The 13052-nt window shown below is 54.8% G+C and overlaps 1 protein-coding gene across 1 annotated transcript; it reads left to right on the top strand.

The window, feature by feature from the left end:
• The first annotated feature begins 399 nt into the window (after positions 1–399).
• A1BG (alpha-1-B glycoprotein) lies at positions 400–4802 on the top strand. Its single transcript, XM_082607564.1, has 8 exons — positions 400–464; positions 552–587; positions 673–951; positions 1428–1700; positions 1979–2275; positions 2889–3185; positions 3981–4268; positions 4623–4802. Exons 1-8 carry the CDS (start codon positions 431–433, stop codon positions 4628–4630), a joined length of 1512 nt encoding a protein of 503 aa, XP_082463690.1. The 5' UTR covers positions 400–430; the 3' UTR covers positions 4631–4802.
• Positions 4803–13052: the final 8250 nt, after the last annotated feature.

Below are 13052 nucleotides of genomic sequence, written 5' to 3'. Positions count from 1 at the left end.
TATTGGTAATTTTATTTGCTAACTATGATTCCATACTATTATTTAAATGTATTTGTTATTATTTATTACATTACTTGGTTTAGTATTTATTTTATTTTAAAAATTATACTTATTTTTCCATTTACATTATTTTATTATTTATTAATTTTCTTCATTTGTTGTTTACTGTTATATCATTTATTTTGTTATCTTTACTCTTTATTATTAATTTAGTTTATTCATTCTGCATAGTTATTGATTGTTGCTATAGCTGAGACTCCTGAGGCCACATCTGCCCTTTGTCCCTACCCCCTGGAGTCCTGCTTTCCTGGAAATACGAATGAGCTGCGAGGTCAGTGCCCCGCACCCTCCCCCACGCCCCACCCTCCCAGCCACCCTGGCTGGGCCTTATCACCCGGCAGACACTCCTGGAGCTGCAGTGAGGCTGACCATGTCCGCACGGGTGGCCCTCCTGCTGCTCTGGGGTGAGGCGTCCGGCCTGGGGTCCCCGGGGCCGGATGAGGGGCGGGAATGAACAGCCATGGGGTCTCACAGGTGGTGGGTCTCCGCAGGTCTCACCCTGAACCCAGTGACTGAGGAGGCTGTATGTGAGTGGGCCAGGCCTGGGCATGGTGGGCGCTGCGGGGTGAGCCCCTGGCTCGGCACCCAGATCTGACACCCGTCCCCACACAGTCTTCGACACAAGGCCAACCCTGTGGGCAGAGGCCGAATCGCTGCTGGAACCCTGGGCCAACGTGACGCTGACATGCCAGAGCCCCCTCTGGACCCTGGAGTTCCAGCTCTTCAAGGATGGGGTGGCCCAGGAACTGGTGCACCTGGGTTCACCTGCCACCGAGTACAGATTCCCGTTGGGAGCAGTGACCGGTGACACCCGGGGTCTCTACCGCTGCCGCTACAGCATGGACAGTGGGAGGACCAGCCTGAGCAACCTCGTGGAGGTGACTGGAGCAGGTGAGTGGAGGGCTCACGGGCCTCGAGGCAGGAAGAGAGGCTGCTGGAGAGGTCTCCCTTCCTCCACTCCTCACTCTCCCTGTTCTCTTCCGGCCCCCTCCCCGAGTGGCTGGTGGCCTTGGGTAAGTCAGGTGACATCTCTGAGCCTCAGTTTCCCCATTGGTAAAATGAGGGTGATGTTTGTACCAACCCTAGAAGGCTGTGAGGAATAAATGACTGAATCCTCAGGAAGCGGTTAGGGCAGGCCTGGCCACAGTTGGGCCCTGAATGCGTCTTCCTCTTGTAGTAGTCCCCTGTCCCTGTCTCAGCTTGTCCCGCCACCCCTCCACCCCTCCACCCCAGCCAATGCCTTCCATCTCCTGGATCCCTCACATTTCCATGAGTGTGGAGGTCCAGGTCCGGCTGGGGCCCTGTATCTTCCAACTCAGGCAGAACCAACCATGACCCCTGCACCCCACCCCCCGCCCCCGCCGCAGATCCCCTGCCCCCACCCTTGCTCTCAACCAACCCCGTGCCCTGGATCACACCGGGCCTGAACACGAGACTGCTGTGCCTCGGGGGACTTCGCGGTGTGACCTTCCTGCTGAGGCGGGAAGGCGATGACCAGTTTCTGGAGGTGGCTGAGGCCCCAAAGGACAGGCAGGCCACCTTCCCAGTCCACCGGGCTGGCAACTACAGCTGCAGCTACCGGACCCACGCATCAGGCGCCCCCTCGGAGCCCAGTACCACTGTGACCATAGAGGAGCTGGGTGAGTGTGTGGACCATCCCAGAGGGCTTCCTGGGGGAGGAGGCTCCTGGAGACAGAGTAGCTTTTACCCTCTGACCCCGGCCCTGAATACCCCTGCCCAGGACTGGCTCTGGGAAACAGTGGCCACGTAGTTGCCCCGCCTTGATAGTGGCGTGGGAATTTGCCACAAGGAAGGTTGTTCCCAGGGCAAAAGGTCTGGAGGCTGGGCTCCAAGGAACGCTCCCACAGCGCGGGTGGCTGGGACTCTGGCCGCCCCAGTGACTGTCCCTGCCTTGCAGCCACGCCGCCGCCACCCACGCTGACTCTGAATAGCGGGTTCGACGGGCTCCTGCGCCCCGGCTCGGGCGCGACTCTCACCTGCGTGGCGCCCCTGAGCGGGGTGAACTTCCAGCTGCGGCGGGGCGAGGACGTGCTGCAGGTACCCGTGGCCACTACCAGCCCAGACCGCGTCTTCTTCCAGCTGAACACGCTGGCCCCGGGAGACGGCAGTGTCTACACGTGCCGCTACCGGCTGTCAGAGGAGCTAGCGCCCTGGTCCTTGGACAGCGCGCCCGCTGAGCTGGTGCTGAGCGATGGTGAGCCTGGGGGATGTGGCAGCGGGGAGGGAGGGCGGGGCGCTCTGCCCGCGGGGCAGCGGAAGGAGAGACCCAGGGAAGGGTCCCGGTAACTGCACGGCTCAATCCCGACTCATCTGCCCGGCCTCAGTTTCCCCAGCTGAGGATAGAAAAATGAGCCCAGCCTTGTGGCCCCGCGAAGAATAATTGGGTCCACGCGCAAGTCTGGCCATGCAGGCGCTACATGCACGGGGGCCCCCAGCCTCCGGGGTCCGGGTGGGCGCTGAGGCCTCTCTGTTGAGAGTGGCCAGTTTGGGGCCGCAGGACCCGCCAAGGACCAGGGGCGTAAACCCCAGGAGTGGACGCCGGCGGGGGAGGTGGGCGCGGATGCTCCGCCAACAAAACACGACCCCACACCCCTCGATTTTTGTGGGCACACAAATTAGTTAGGAACAGTGTAGGAGCGTGCGTGAGCGCCCAGGGAGGACAAGGGCCGGGACGTCAGGCGGATGGTGCGGGTTTACGCCGGGCGGTGCCGGCGGGCCTCCCGGGAGGGAGCAGAGGGAGCGGGGCGCACTCTTCCCGGCGGAAGGATGCGGCGTTGGGCGTCAGCCTTGCCGCGTCCTGCCCGCAGGGACGCTCCCGGCGCCGGAGCTGTCGGCCGAGCCCGCGACTCCGAGTCCCGAGCCGGGGACGCTGGTGCAGCTGCGGTGCCGGGCCCCCCGCGCCGGCGTGCGCTTCGCCCTGGTGCGCGAGGGCGCGGGCCAGCGCCGGGTGCACCGTCTCTTGAGCCCCGCGGGGACGGAGGCCCACTTTGAGCTGCGCGACGTCTCGGCGGTCGACTCGGCCAACTACAGCTGCTTCTACACAGACACGGCGCCGCCCTTCGCGGGCTCCGCGCCCAGCGCGCCCGTGGAGCTGCGCGTGCACGGTGAGCGGCGGGCACAGCGGCCCGGAGCCTCCCTCTGCCCGTGCGCAGAGCGAGGGTGACTACCTGTCCCAGGACGCCGAAGGGAAGCGCTCTGGGCCTCGGCCCTGCCCGCAGAGTCGGCTCCTTAGGGGAGCGCGAGGTCGGCCGCCAGGGCCCTGGGACACCCAGCCTTTTGGCCTGTTTCCCACCGACGTGAGCACCGGGGCTACGTGTAGCGCTTTGGTGGAGGTCGTGGAGAGAGGACCCAGAACTTAGGGTTCAGAGTGCTAACGGCTTTGAACTGGCTCACGCCTTAGGTTCCCTGTGCGACAGGCCTGTCGGCTGCGGTCAGATTATGACCCCACCGCTGCCTGCGCCCAGGGGCCCACGGCGAAGGGTTGAGCTGTAATTCTCCCCGAGCTCCCGCCGGCCCTGGGGTCTGTGTGTTCCTCTGATTTCCTCATCCGGATCTCCTGGGGTCGGAGGTCAGGCAGAGCCCCCCGCACAGGGTCCACCGCCAGACCACTGACTGCGCTGTGCCCTCTGCGGGAACCCGCTCCCCTGGATCCTGTCTTCCTTCTCCTCACCTGTCTTGAAGCCCTGAGTGCCGTTCGCTGGGGACCCCAGGAAGTCTCAGAGAAGGCCCGGGTCTGGGGGGTGGGGGGGCGTGTACGGGGAGACACTACAGTTACAGTGCAGTGACCACGGTGTGAGGCCAGCAACCTGGGCTGGAGAAGGGGGCTGGCAGCGGAGCGGGGCTGGGCCGCTGCTGCCTGGGGCAAGGGGCTTCACTTGACCGACCCGCTGCTCTCCCAGGACCCCTGCCCAGGCCGCGGCTCCGGCCCCTGTGGACGGGAGCCGTGACTCCGGGCCGCGATGCTGTCCTACGCTGCGAGGGCCACGTGCCCGACGTCTCCTTCCTGCTGCTACGGTCCGGTGAAGAGGAGCCCTCGGTGGTGGCCTGGACCACCCACCCCTCCGCGGACCTCGTGCTGACCTACGTGGGGCCCCAACACGCCGGCAACTACAGCTGTGGCTACCGCTCCAACTGGGCCCACTCCCTGCTGTCCCAGCTCAGCGACCCGGTGGAGCTCCAGGTGGCAGGTGGGGCTCGGTTCCGTGGGCACGTCGAGGCTCCCGGCCTTTGCCCGGATTGTACCTTCCTACAGGAGTGCCCTTTCCCGCACCTCCTCCCACCACTAACACTGGCCTAGTCTGCTGGGGTGCGTGGGGGGGGAATTGCAGGCAGGGAACCACATAGGCAAAGGCCCTAAAGCAGAGAGTGGCGTGGCCAGCTGGAGCACCTGGAGGGAGGCCCAGGTCTGTGTGTGTGGGAGGGGGGGTCTTAGCTGGCAGCTGACCAAGCCACTTCCTTCCTGGGGGGTCTCAGTGAGGTCTGCCCTGACTCACCAGGGAGCCTCCTTCCCCTAGCATTTCTCTCCTGTCAAATTTGTCTAGGAAGCTGATCCAGCTGCAGACCCACGCTGCTGATGGTATCCTTGGGAAGTCCTTTCTCCAGTCTGGCTCTGATCTTTCTTCCTGCAGCTGGAAGCTGGACTTCCCCTGGGGAGAGAGGGCAGGGATGGCTCTTCCTCAACCATGCCAGGAATCAATAAATGTGAAGACAGACTTTAAAAATGTGTCTTTGGCCAGTGGCAGCCCCGGTGCAGGGGGGCTGGAGTCCCAGAGCCGAGGGAAGTGGGCTGGGATCCTGGGTCTTGAAGGTGGATGGGCTCCGGGTTGGATCCTGAGGGTAGGGGTGCCGAGGATTGGCTTCTGGGCCCCCACTTTTCAACTGCCTTCTTCTGCCTTCTTCCATTAAGCTGCTCCCCAGTCCCCTCTGCCCCATCCCCAGCAGGTGTGGGTGGGCAGCGTGAGGCTCCAGACACACCCTGACTGAACTGGGAGGCAGTTTGGAGGCTGCACTGTGTAGTTATCTTCCCAGTCTGAGTGGCCACCCTGTGGTGGTGCCAGACTGTGTCTCCAACCAGAGGCCAGGTCTCCCACATCAGAGCTTGGAGCTGTGGGAGGAGTGGGAGTCCTGTCCTTCCCCACTGTCCCTCAATTCTGAGCCCCCTTTGCCCACCCGATGCCCTCCTGGACTATTGCCCAGCCCCTGCCTGGAGCTTGGCCCTCTAAGTGCTGGCATACAGCAGTTGGGTATTAGGCTACCATTATCAACTAATACTTGATAAACTGTGTTTTTTCAAGGAATTTGCCTATTTCTTCTGGGAGGTCTGATTTACTGGCATGGAGTTGCTCATAACACTCCTGCATTCTTTTAGTGCCTGCAGGGTCTGTAGTGATGTCACCTCTTTCATGACTGATGTACTGTCCTTTCTCCCTTTCTCTCTGTCAGTTTAGCTAGGGCCTCATCAACTGCATTAATCTTTTCAAAGAACTTACTACATTTTGGCTTTGCTCATTTTTGTATTGTCTCTTTTCTACTTTGTGAATCTCTTCTTGTATCATTACTAGTCCCTTCCTTCTACTTACTTCTGAATTAATTTCTTCTTTTTCCTTTTCTTCATGTGGAAACTTAGATCATTGACTTTTGGGGTTAAACATTAGTAACAGCCTAATATTAGGCTTAAAAATAGGTTTGTCTTACTTTATTTTTATTTTATTTTATTTTTTGTGGTACACGGGCCTCTCACTGTCGTGGCCTCCCCCGTTGCGGAGCACAGGCTCCGGACGTGCAGGCTCAGCGGCCATGGCCCACGGGCCCAGCCGCTCCGCAGCATGTGGGATCTTCCTGGACCGGCGCACGAACCCGTGTCCCCTGCATCGGCAGGTGGACTCCCAACCACTGCGCCACCAGGGAAGCCCTGTGTTACTTTAAATCATGGGAAATTACTTCTTTGTGAACAAAAAAAAGATCGACTATTGGCAGTTCATCCATTACATCCAGTTGGTTGATATGTTGTTCAGTTCTTTTGTATCCTTATTGATTTTCTGTCTTCTTGTTCTGCTGATTCTAGAGAGAGGGGTGTTAAAGTCTCCAAGTATAATTGTGAATTTGTCTGTTATTTTCTTTCAGCTCTACCAGGTTTTGTTTCCTGTATTTTAAGGCTTTGTTGTTAGATGCATACATATTTGGAATTGTTTTGTCTTCTTGGTGAATTGGCCCTTTATTACTATGTAATTTCTCTCTTTATTCCTGGTAATTTTCCTTGTTTTGAAGCCTACTTGGTTTGATATTAATATAGTCACTGCAGCATTCTTTGATGGAGTTTTCACATTATATACCTTTCCCCACTCTTTTACCTTAAGCTTACCTATATCATTATATTTAAAGTAGGTTTTTTATTTTCTTTTTTAAAAAATTCCTTTTAATTGGTATGTTTAGACTATTTACATGTAACAGTGGATATGCTTGGGTTTTGGTCCACCTTTTTCTTTTCTGTTTGTTCCTTCTGTTATCCGTCTGTTTCCCCTTTCCTGCCCTCTTTTGGGTTATTTTTTCTCAGGTTCCATTTTATTAATTCATCTACTGAGTTGTTTTTTTTTTTTTTTTTTTTTTTTTGTGGTATGCGGGCCTCTCACTGTTGTGGCCTCTCCTGTTGCTGAGCACAGGCTCCGGACGCACAGGCTCAGCGGCCATGGCTCACGGGCCCAGCCGCTTCGCAGCATGTGGGATCTTCCCAGACCGGGGCACGAACCCGTGTCCCCTGCATCAGCAGGCAGACTCTCAACCACTGCGCCACCAGGGAAGCCCATCTACTGAGTTTTTGATCATTTCTTTGTATAGTCTTTTTTAGGGATTTCTCTAAGGATTACAGTATGCATACTTAACTCTTCATAGTCAACTTAGAATTAATATTTTACCACTTAAAGTGGGATTTAGAAACTTTATCACTATATAGGTCTCTTTATCCTCCCCTCTTTAAATTGTTTTAAAAATCTTGTGCACTAATGGTTTTCTTTGAGATATAATTTATATACAGTAAAATGTACAAATATCAAATATATCACTGAATGAATTTTGATACCCTCCTCTCTTTATGCTGCAGTTGTCATATATACCACGTTAACATACACTGAAAACCCTACCAGAAAATGTCATAAATTTTACTTTCGACCATCATACATATCTTAGAGATCAAATGTAAGCAATCTAAAGTCCCTTTAGCATTTCTTTTAGTACAGGCCTGCTTGCAACAGATTGTCTTAGTTTTGCTTCACTTGAGGATGTCTTTATTTTGCTTTCTTTCTTTTTTTTAAAAATTCATTTTATTTATTTATTTTTGGCTGCACTGGGTCTTCGTTGCTGCGCACAGTCTTTCTCCAGGTGTGGCGAGCGGGGGCTACTCTTCATTGTGGTGCGCGGGCTTCTCCTTGTGGTGGCTTCTCTTGTTGTGGAACATGGGCTCTAGGCCTGCAGGCTTCAGGAGTTGTGGCACGTGGGCTTAGTAGTTCTGGCTCGTGGGCTTAGTTGCTCTGTGGCATGTGGGACCTTCCCGGACCAGGGCTGCAACCCATGTCCCCTGAATTGGCAGGCAGATTCTTAACCACTGCGCCATCAGGGAAGACCCTGCTTTCATTCTTGAAGTGCATTTTCACTGCATATAGAATTCGGACTGACAGTTCTTTTTCTCAGCACTTTAAAAATGTTGTTTCCCTGCCTTCTGGCCTTTATGATTTCTGATAAGAAGTCTATGATCTTACAGGACTTCGCTGGTGGTCCAGCGGTTAAGATTCTGCGCTCCCAATGCAGGGGGCCTGGGTTCAATCTGTGGTCAGGGAACTAGATCCAGCATGCTACAACTAAAGATCCTGCACGAGGCAACGAAGATCCTGTGAAACTAAGATGTGGCACAGCTAAATAAATAAAAAAGAAATCTATGATCTTTTGTATTAATCTTTATGTGAGGCATAGTTTTTCTCAGCGGCTTTCAAAAAGTTTAAATGTTTTTAGTTTTCAGCTTTGATTAGGATGTGTCTGGGCATGGATTTCTTTGAGATTCTGCTGTTTGGGTTCACTGAGCTTTCCAAACCTGTAAATTTATACCTTTTGCCAAATTGGGAAAGTTTCCAGCCATTATTTCTTCAAATATTCTTTCCACCATCATCACAAATAATATGATTTCATTTCTGACTATACTTATGGTTTCATGAGTCTCTCATTGTGATTCTGTCCTATAACAAGGCTGTTAAAACCTGCCTGGTTTCAAACTATTACATCATCTTAATGCATTGTTCCTTTTATAAAAATACAGTGATCCTTTGATCTTAATGTCTTTCTGCATTAACAGCTATTTTGTCTGAAATTAATACAGCTCCATCAGCTGGCTTCAGCTTCATGCATCCCTTATATATCCTTTTGTGTTCCTCTACCCTCAACTTTCCCATGTCCTTGTTTTAGGTGTATGTCTTCTAAAGAACATATGTCTGGGGAATTCCATGGCGGTCCAGTGGTTAGGACTCCATGCTTCCACTGCAGGGGACATGGGTTCAATCCCTGATCGGGGAACTAAATCCTGAAAGCCCCGTGGTGTGGCCAAACAATTAAAATAAAAAAATAGAAAACATATGTCTGGATTTGAAAGAAATCCAATCTGTTAGCATTTGTCTTATTTGGTGTGTGGAGTATAGTCATGCTTACTGAAATCACTGATATATTTGGATGTGCTCTCAAATCCCAGTGCTTCCATCCTTCTATTCTACATTCTCTGACCCCTCTCTGCCTCTATATAATGGGGATGCTGGGCTTCCCTGGTGGCGCAGTGGTTAAGAATCCGCCTGCCAACGCAGGGGACACGGGTTCCAGCCCTGGTCCGGGAAGATCCCACATGTCGCGGAGCAACTAAGCCCATGAGCCACAACTACTGAGCCTGCGCTCTAAAGCCTGCAAGTCACAACTATTGAGCCCGTGTGCTACAACTACTGAGCCTGCGTGTCTAGAGCCCGTGCTCTGCAACAAGAGAAGCCACCACCATAAGAAGCCCGTGCACCGCAAGGAAGAGTAGCTCCCGCTCACAGCAACTAGAGGAAGCCCGTGCACAGCAACGAAGACCCAATACAGCCAAAAATAAAAAAAAAAAAAAATAAATTTTTTAAAAAATGGGGATGCTTGTCCTGCCCTCAGAGTGTTGTGTGAGGATTACATGAGATGCTGTATATAAATTATTTGGCAGACTGACCAACACAAGTAGACCATTAATAAATATTCCTTTCTTCCCCTGACCTCCTTCCCCTTTAGCAAACATGGGCAGACACACTTCTCATGGCAGAGTGGGTGTTAGAGATGCTCAGAGCACCGAGGGGAAGATTTGGTTCCTCAGTGACAGAGACTGAGAGGGTGGGGGCAGAGAGGTGGAGTCAAATGCCACCGGTCAGAGCAAGCGGCCAGGCCCTGGATCAGGCGCTGCACAAGGCTGAGTAGGTCACTGAGGTGCAGGGAGGTCACTGATCCAACGCCCCCAAAGCAGCCTGACTTCAGGGCCACTCCCTGCAGCCTGTTGGAGGCCTGGGGACACTGGGAACATGCATCTCTTGCCTCTGAGTCTCCCCCCACATCTGTCAACTTTCTCAGTCTCTTGGCCTCGGCCGCACTCTGTGTGGAAGTCGACCTGTGTCTATGTGTACCTGGGACTCTCTCAGAGATGCTGACACAGGATCTCCGTGTCCCTGGGTCTCAGCCTTCCTGTTCTGAGCCACCCACGTCAGTCGGTCTTTGTTTACTCATGACACAGAAGGAACGAATCCAATACGGAGGGAGAAACACAGGGAGAGACGGTGACGATGACCAGTACACAACAGTATGGGGGGTGGTGTCAGATGGTTCACACGCGATGGGGTCATCAGAGAAACAGAAGAAAGAAGGCTGACGCCCTGGCAGTTAGGAACAGAGGCTGCGACACCCAGTTACAGACATGGGCCCTGCAAGAGGGACAGGGATACCGCATTGTGAGAGAAGGCAGAGAGCACAGTGACAGGATGCTGGCTGCCAGAGCCCATGGCACGAGGGGGGCTCTGGGGCCATGGAAAGGGTGGACTCGATACAGGAACATTTTTTTTGAGGCTGCTGCATGCCAGGCTGGTCTGAGTGCTGGGGCCCTGGAGAAATTGGATTGTTTTGCCCTGTAGGGCCCACAGTTGGTGTGGGGGAGAGAGCCACGTAAACATCTATAAGGACGACGTAGGGTGGAGCGTGGTGACCGCCTCCGGGAAGGCGTCAGTCATGCATTCAGCAGACATGGGTCAGGGCCTGTTGCCCTGTGTGCTGTGGATACTGAGAATAAGACATGGCCCCTGCTCTTGGAAGCTCACAGTGTCCTTGGGAAACACAGTTTCCAAGCTCTGTAAGGAGTACATATAATATGACAGGAGGCTTAAGAGGAGCAAGGGGGAGGCGCTCTGGAAGCACAGGGGGCGAGCTGAAGGCTGTCTGAGGTGGCTGGGGAGGGACACTGGAAACCTCTTGGAGGGAAGGAGAGAGGCGGGTTCCAGGCACAGGCACAAAGGCACGTTCGCGGGAAAAAGGGTGGCTTCTTCAGGAACCGCACGTTGTTCCGTGTGGCTGGTGCGTGGGAGGTGTGGCCACGGGAGACAAAGGCTGGGGGCCAGTCATGGATGACCGTGAACAGCAGGTGACGGATCTGAGGTTTATCCCGCAGGGCAGTACTTGGAAACCATCTTCACTGCACACACAGAAAAATGACAGTATTCCTACACACATAGGAAGGTAACTGGAGAGACGGCTTGGCACCCAAAGCAACTTATATCTTGGCAAACTTGTAACCCATTCAGGAAGCTTTGCTGTAGAAGGTGATGCAGTGGAGAGCTTCCCACATGGAGAGATACAATCAGATTCGGGCTGTGGAAAGAGCCTGCTGGAGGCTGGTGTGGAAAAGAAAACAATGGTGTGTGTGTGGGGGGTGTGTGTGTATGTCTGTGATGTGTGTGATGTGTGTGTGGTGAGTGTGTGTGGTGTGTGTATGTGTGTGGTCTGGGATGTGGGTCGTGTGTGTGTGTGGTGTGTGTATGTACGTGGTGTGTGTAGATGTGTGGTCTGGGATGTGTGTGGTCTGGGATGTGTGTGGTGTGTGTGTGTGTGTGTGTGGTCTGGGATGTGTGTGGTGTGTGTATGTACGTGGTGTGTGTAGATGTGTGGTCTGGGATGTGTGTGGTGTGTGTGTGTGGTGTGTGTATGTACGTGGTGTGTGTAGATGTGTGGTCTGTGATGCGTGTGGTCTGTGATGTGTGTGTGATGAAAGCAGGAAGGGGTCAGGAAGGAGGCCCCTGCTGGAAGCCAGGTGACAGGTGATGTGGGCTTGCAGAAGGTAACAAAGGCGGAGGAGATGGAGCAGAGGTGGTTGTAGGTAAAACCAGCAGGGCTGACGACTGGCGGGGTGTGGAAGGAGAAGGGAGGGAGAAACGGATGCCAGGCAAGCGGCCAGCCGTACCCTCAGGACACAGAAGATGCGATAGAGGCTGAGGGTCTGAAAAAGGCAGCCTCACAAGCTGGCCTTGGAGTCAGACATGAACAGGTGGAGGGAAACAGCATGTGTGAAGGCACAGAGGTGGGCGCGGGCAGGTGTCCCTCCTGGGCTACGCGGGAGAGGAACAGGCAAGAAGAGACGCCATGTGGGAATGTGAAGCTGGAGCCTCCCCACCCCAAGCATCCAGGGACCACTGAGTCCTGAGAGCAACCTGACCCTGACTGCCTTGGCTCCGAGGACCAATCCACATCCTCAGCTCAGCTGTCCTCTCTCTGAGATGGGCTTGAGTGGGGTATGGAGGGCAGCCGGAGCCTTCTGGAAGCTTCGCCAGATGACCTGAATAGCTTTCTGTTCATCGGGGCCTCCGTCTGGGTCCCAGAATGAAGAGTTGTTCCCGGACAGCCCCAGAGTGTGCCCTTTAGCATCTGGTAATTTGGGGGGATTCATCAGTCACCCACCCCGCCCCTCCCAGCTCTTTCAGAACTCAGGTTTCTCTTCGATGCTAAGCCACTGTGGGGAGGCTTCCTCGGTCACTGCAGGACGGTGATGTGGATCCGCAGGTGAGCCATGAGGGCCGAGCTGTGGCTGAAGGCCTTCCCACAGTCGCTGCATTTGTAGGGCTTCTCCCCCGTGTGGAGCCTCTGGTGCTCGAGGAGGGATGAGCTCTGTGCACAGGCCTTTGGACAGACCTGACGCCGATAGGGCTTCTCCTCGGAGTGGGTCCTCAGGTGCCGGATCGGAGCCGAGCAGTCGCTGAAGGCTCAGCCGCAGGCGTAGCACCTGTAAGGCTCCGCCCCTGTGCGGGTGAGCAGGTGCTGGGTCAGGTGGGAGCTCTGGCTGAAGGCCTTGCCGCACTCCACGTACGCATACGACTTCTCCCCGGTGTGGATCCTCTGGTGCTGGGTCAGGTGGGTGAGCCAGCTGAAGGCCCTCCTGCACTCCTTGCATTCGTGGGGCTTGGCCCCCATGTGGACCACCTGGTGCTGGGCCAGGTGTGCACTCCGGCTGAAGGCTTTCCCACCCTCACTGCAGGTGTGGGGCATCTTCCGAGCATGGCTCTTCTGCTGGGCCTCCAGGGCCAAGGGGCTCCGGAACGTCTTCCAACTCACCACACTTGGAGGGCTTCCTCCCCAAGTACGTGCCTGGAGGCTCTGTGCCATAACCATCCAGTGGATCCACTTTCTCTCTGGAAGGAGTCTTCTCTTGGGAGGTGAAGTCTGGCCACACGTTGGGACTGTCCTCCAAAGCACCAGCTTCACAGCCGGGCTGGTCTGTGAGGGCGCCCTTGTGAGGCCCTGAAGTTTTCCTGAAATCCATCTCTTGGGTGACAGACTTTGTCCACATCTTCCCTGAGAGTCCGGCCTGCCTCTCTGAGCTGCCCTCAGGTTCGCAGGCATCACCAAAGGTGGGTCCTGGGGAAAGCTCTCCTACCAGGGTTTCAGTG

The sequence above is a fragment of the Mesoplodon mirus genome (genome assembly GCF_964341445.2).
Source record: "Mesoplodon mirus genome assembly, chromosome: 19".
In the NCBI taxonomy this organism is placed as follows: domain Eukaryota; kingdom Metazoa; phylum Chordata; class Mammalia; order Artiodactyla; family Ziphiidae; genus Mesoplodon; species Mesoplodon mirus.
The sequence above is the reverse complement of the archived record's forward strand: the minus strand, read 5'-3'. Positions and strand labels throughout refer to the sequence as shown.

Bases quoted from the DNA above. Each gene is read 5' to 3' on its own strand.
- A1BG (XM_082607564.1), top strand. From the start codon at position 431: ATGTCCGCACGGGTGGCCCTCCTGCTGCTCTGGG. The intron at 952-1,427 runs GTGAGTGGAGGG...CCCCCGCCGCAG, and splicing joins CGTGGAGGTGACTGGAGCAG to ATCCCCTGCCCCCACCCTTG. The intron at 1,701-1,978 runs GTGAGTGTGTGG...CCTGCCTTGCAG, and splicing joins TGTGACCATAGAGGAGCTGG to CCACGCCGCCGCCACCCACG.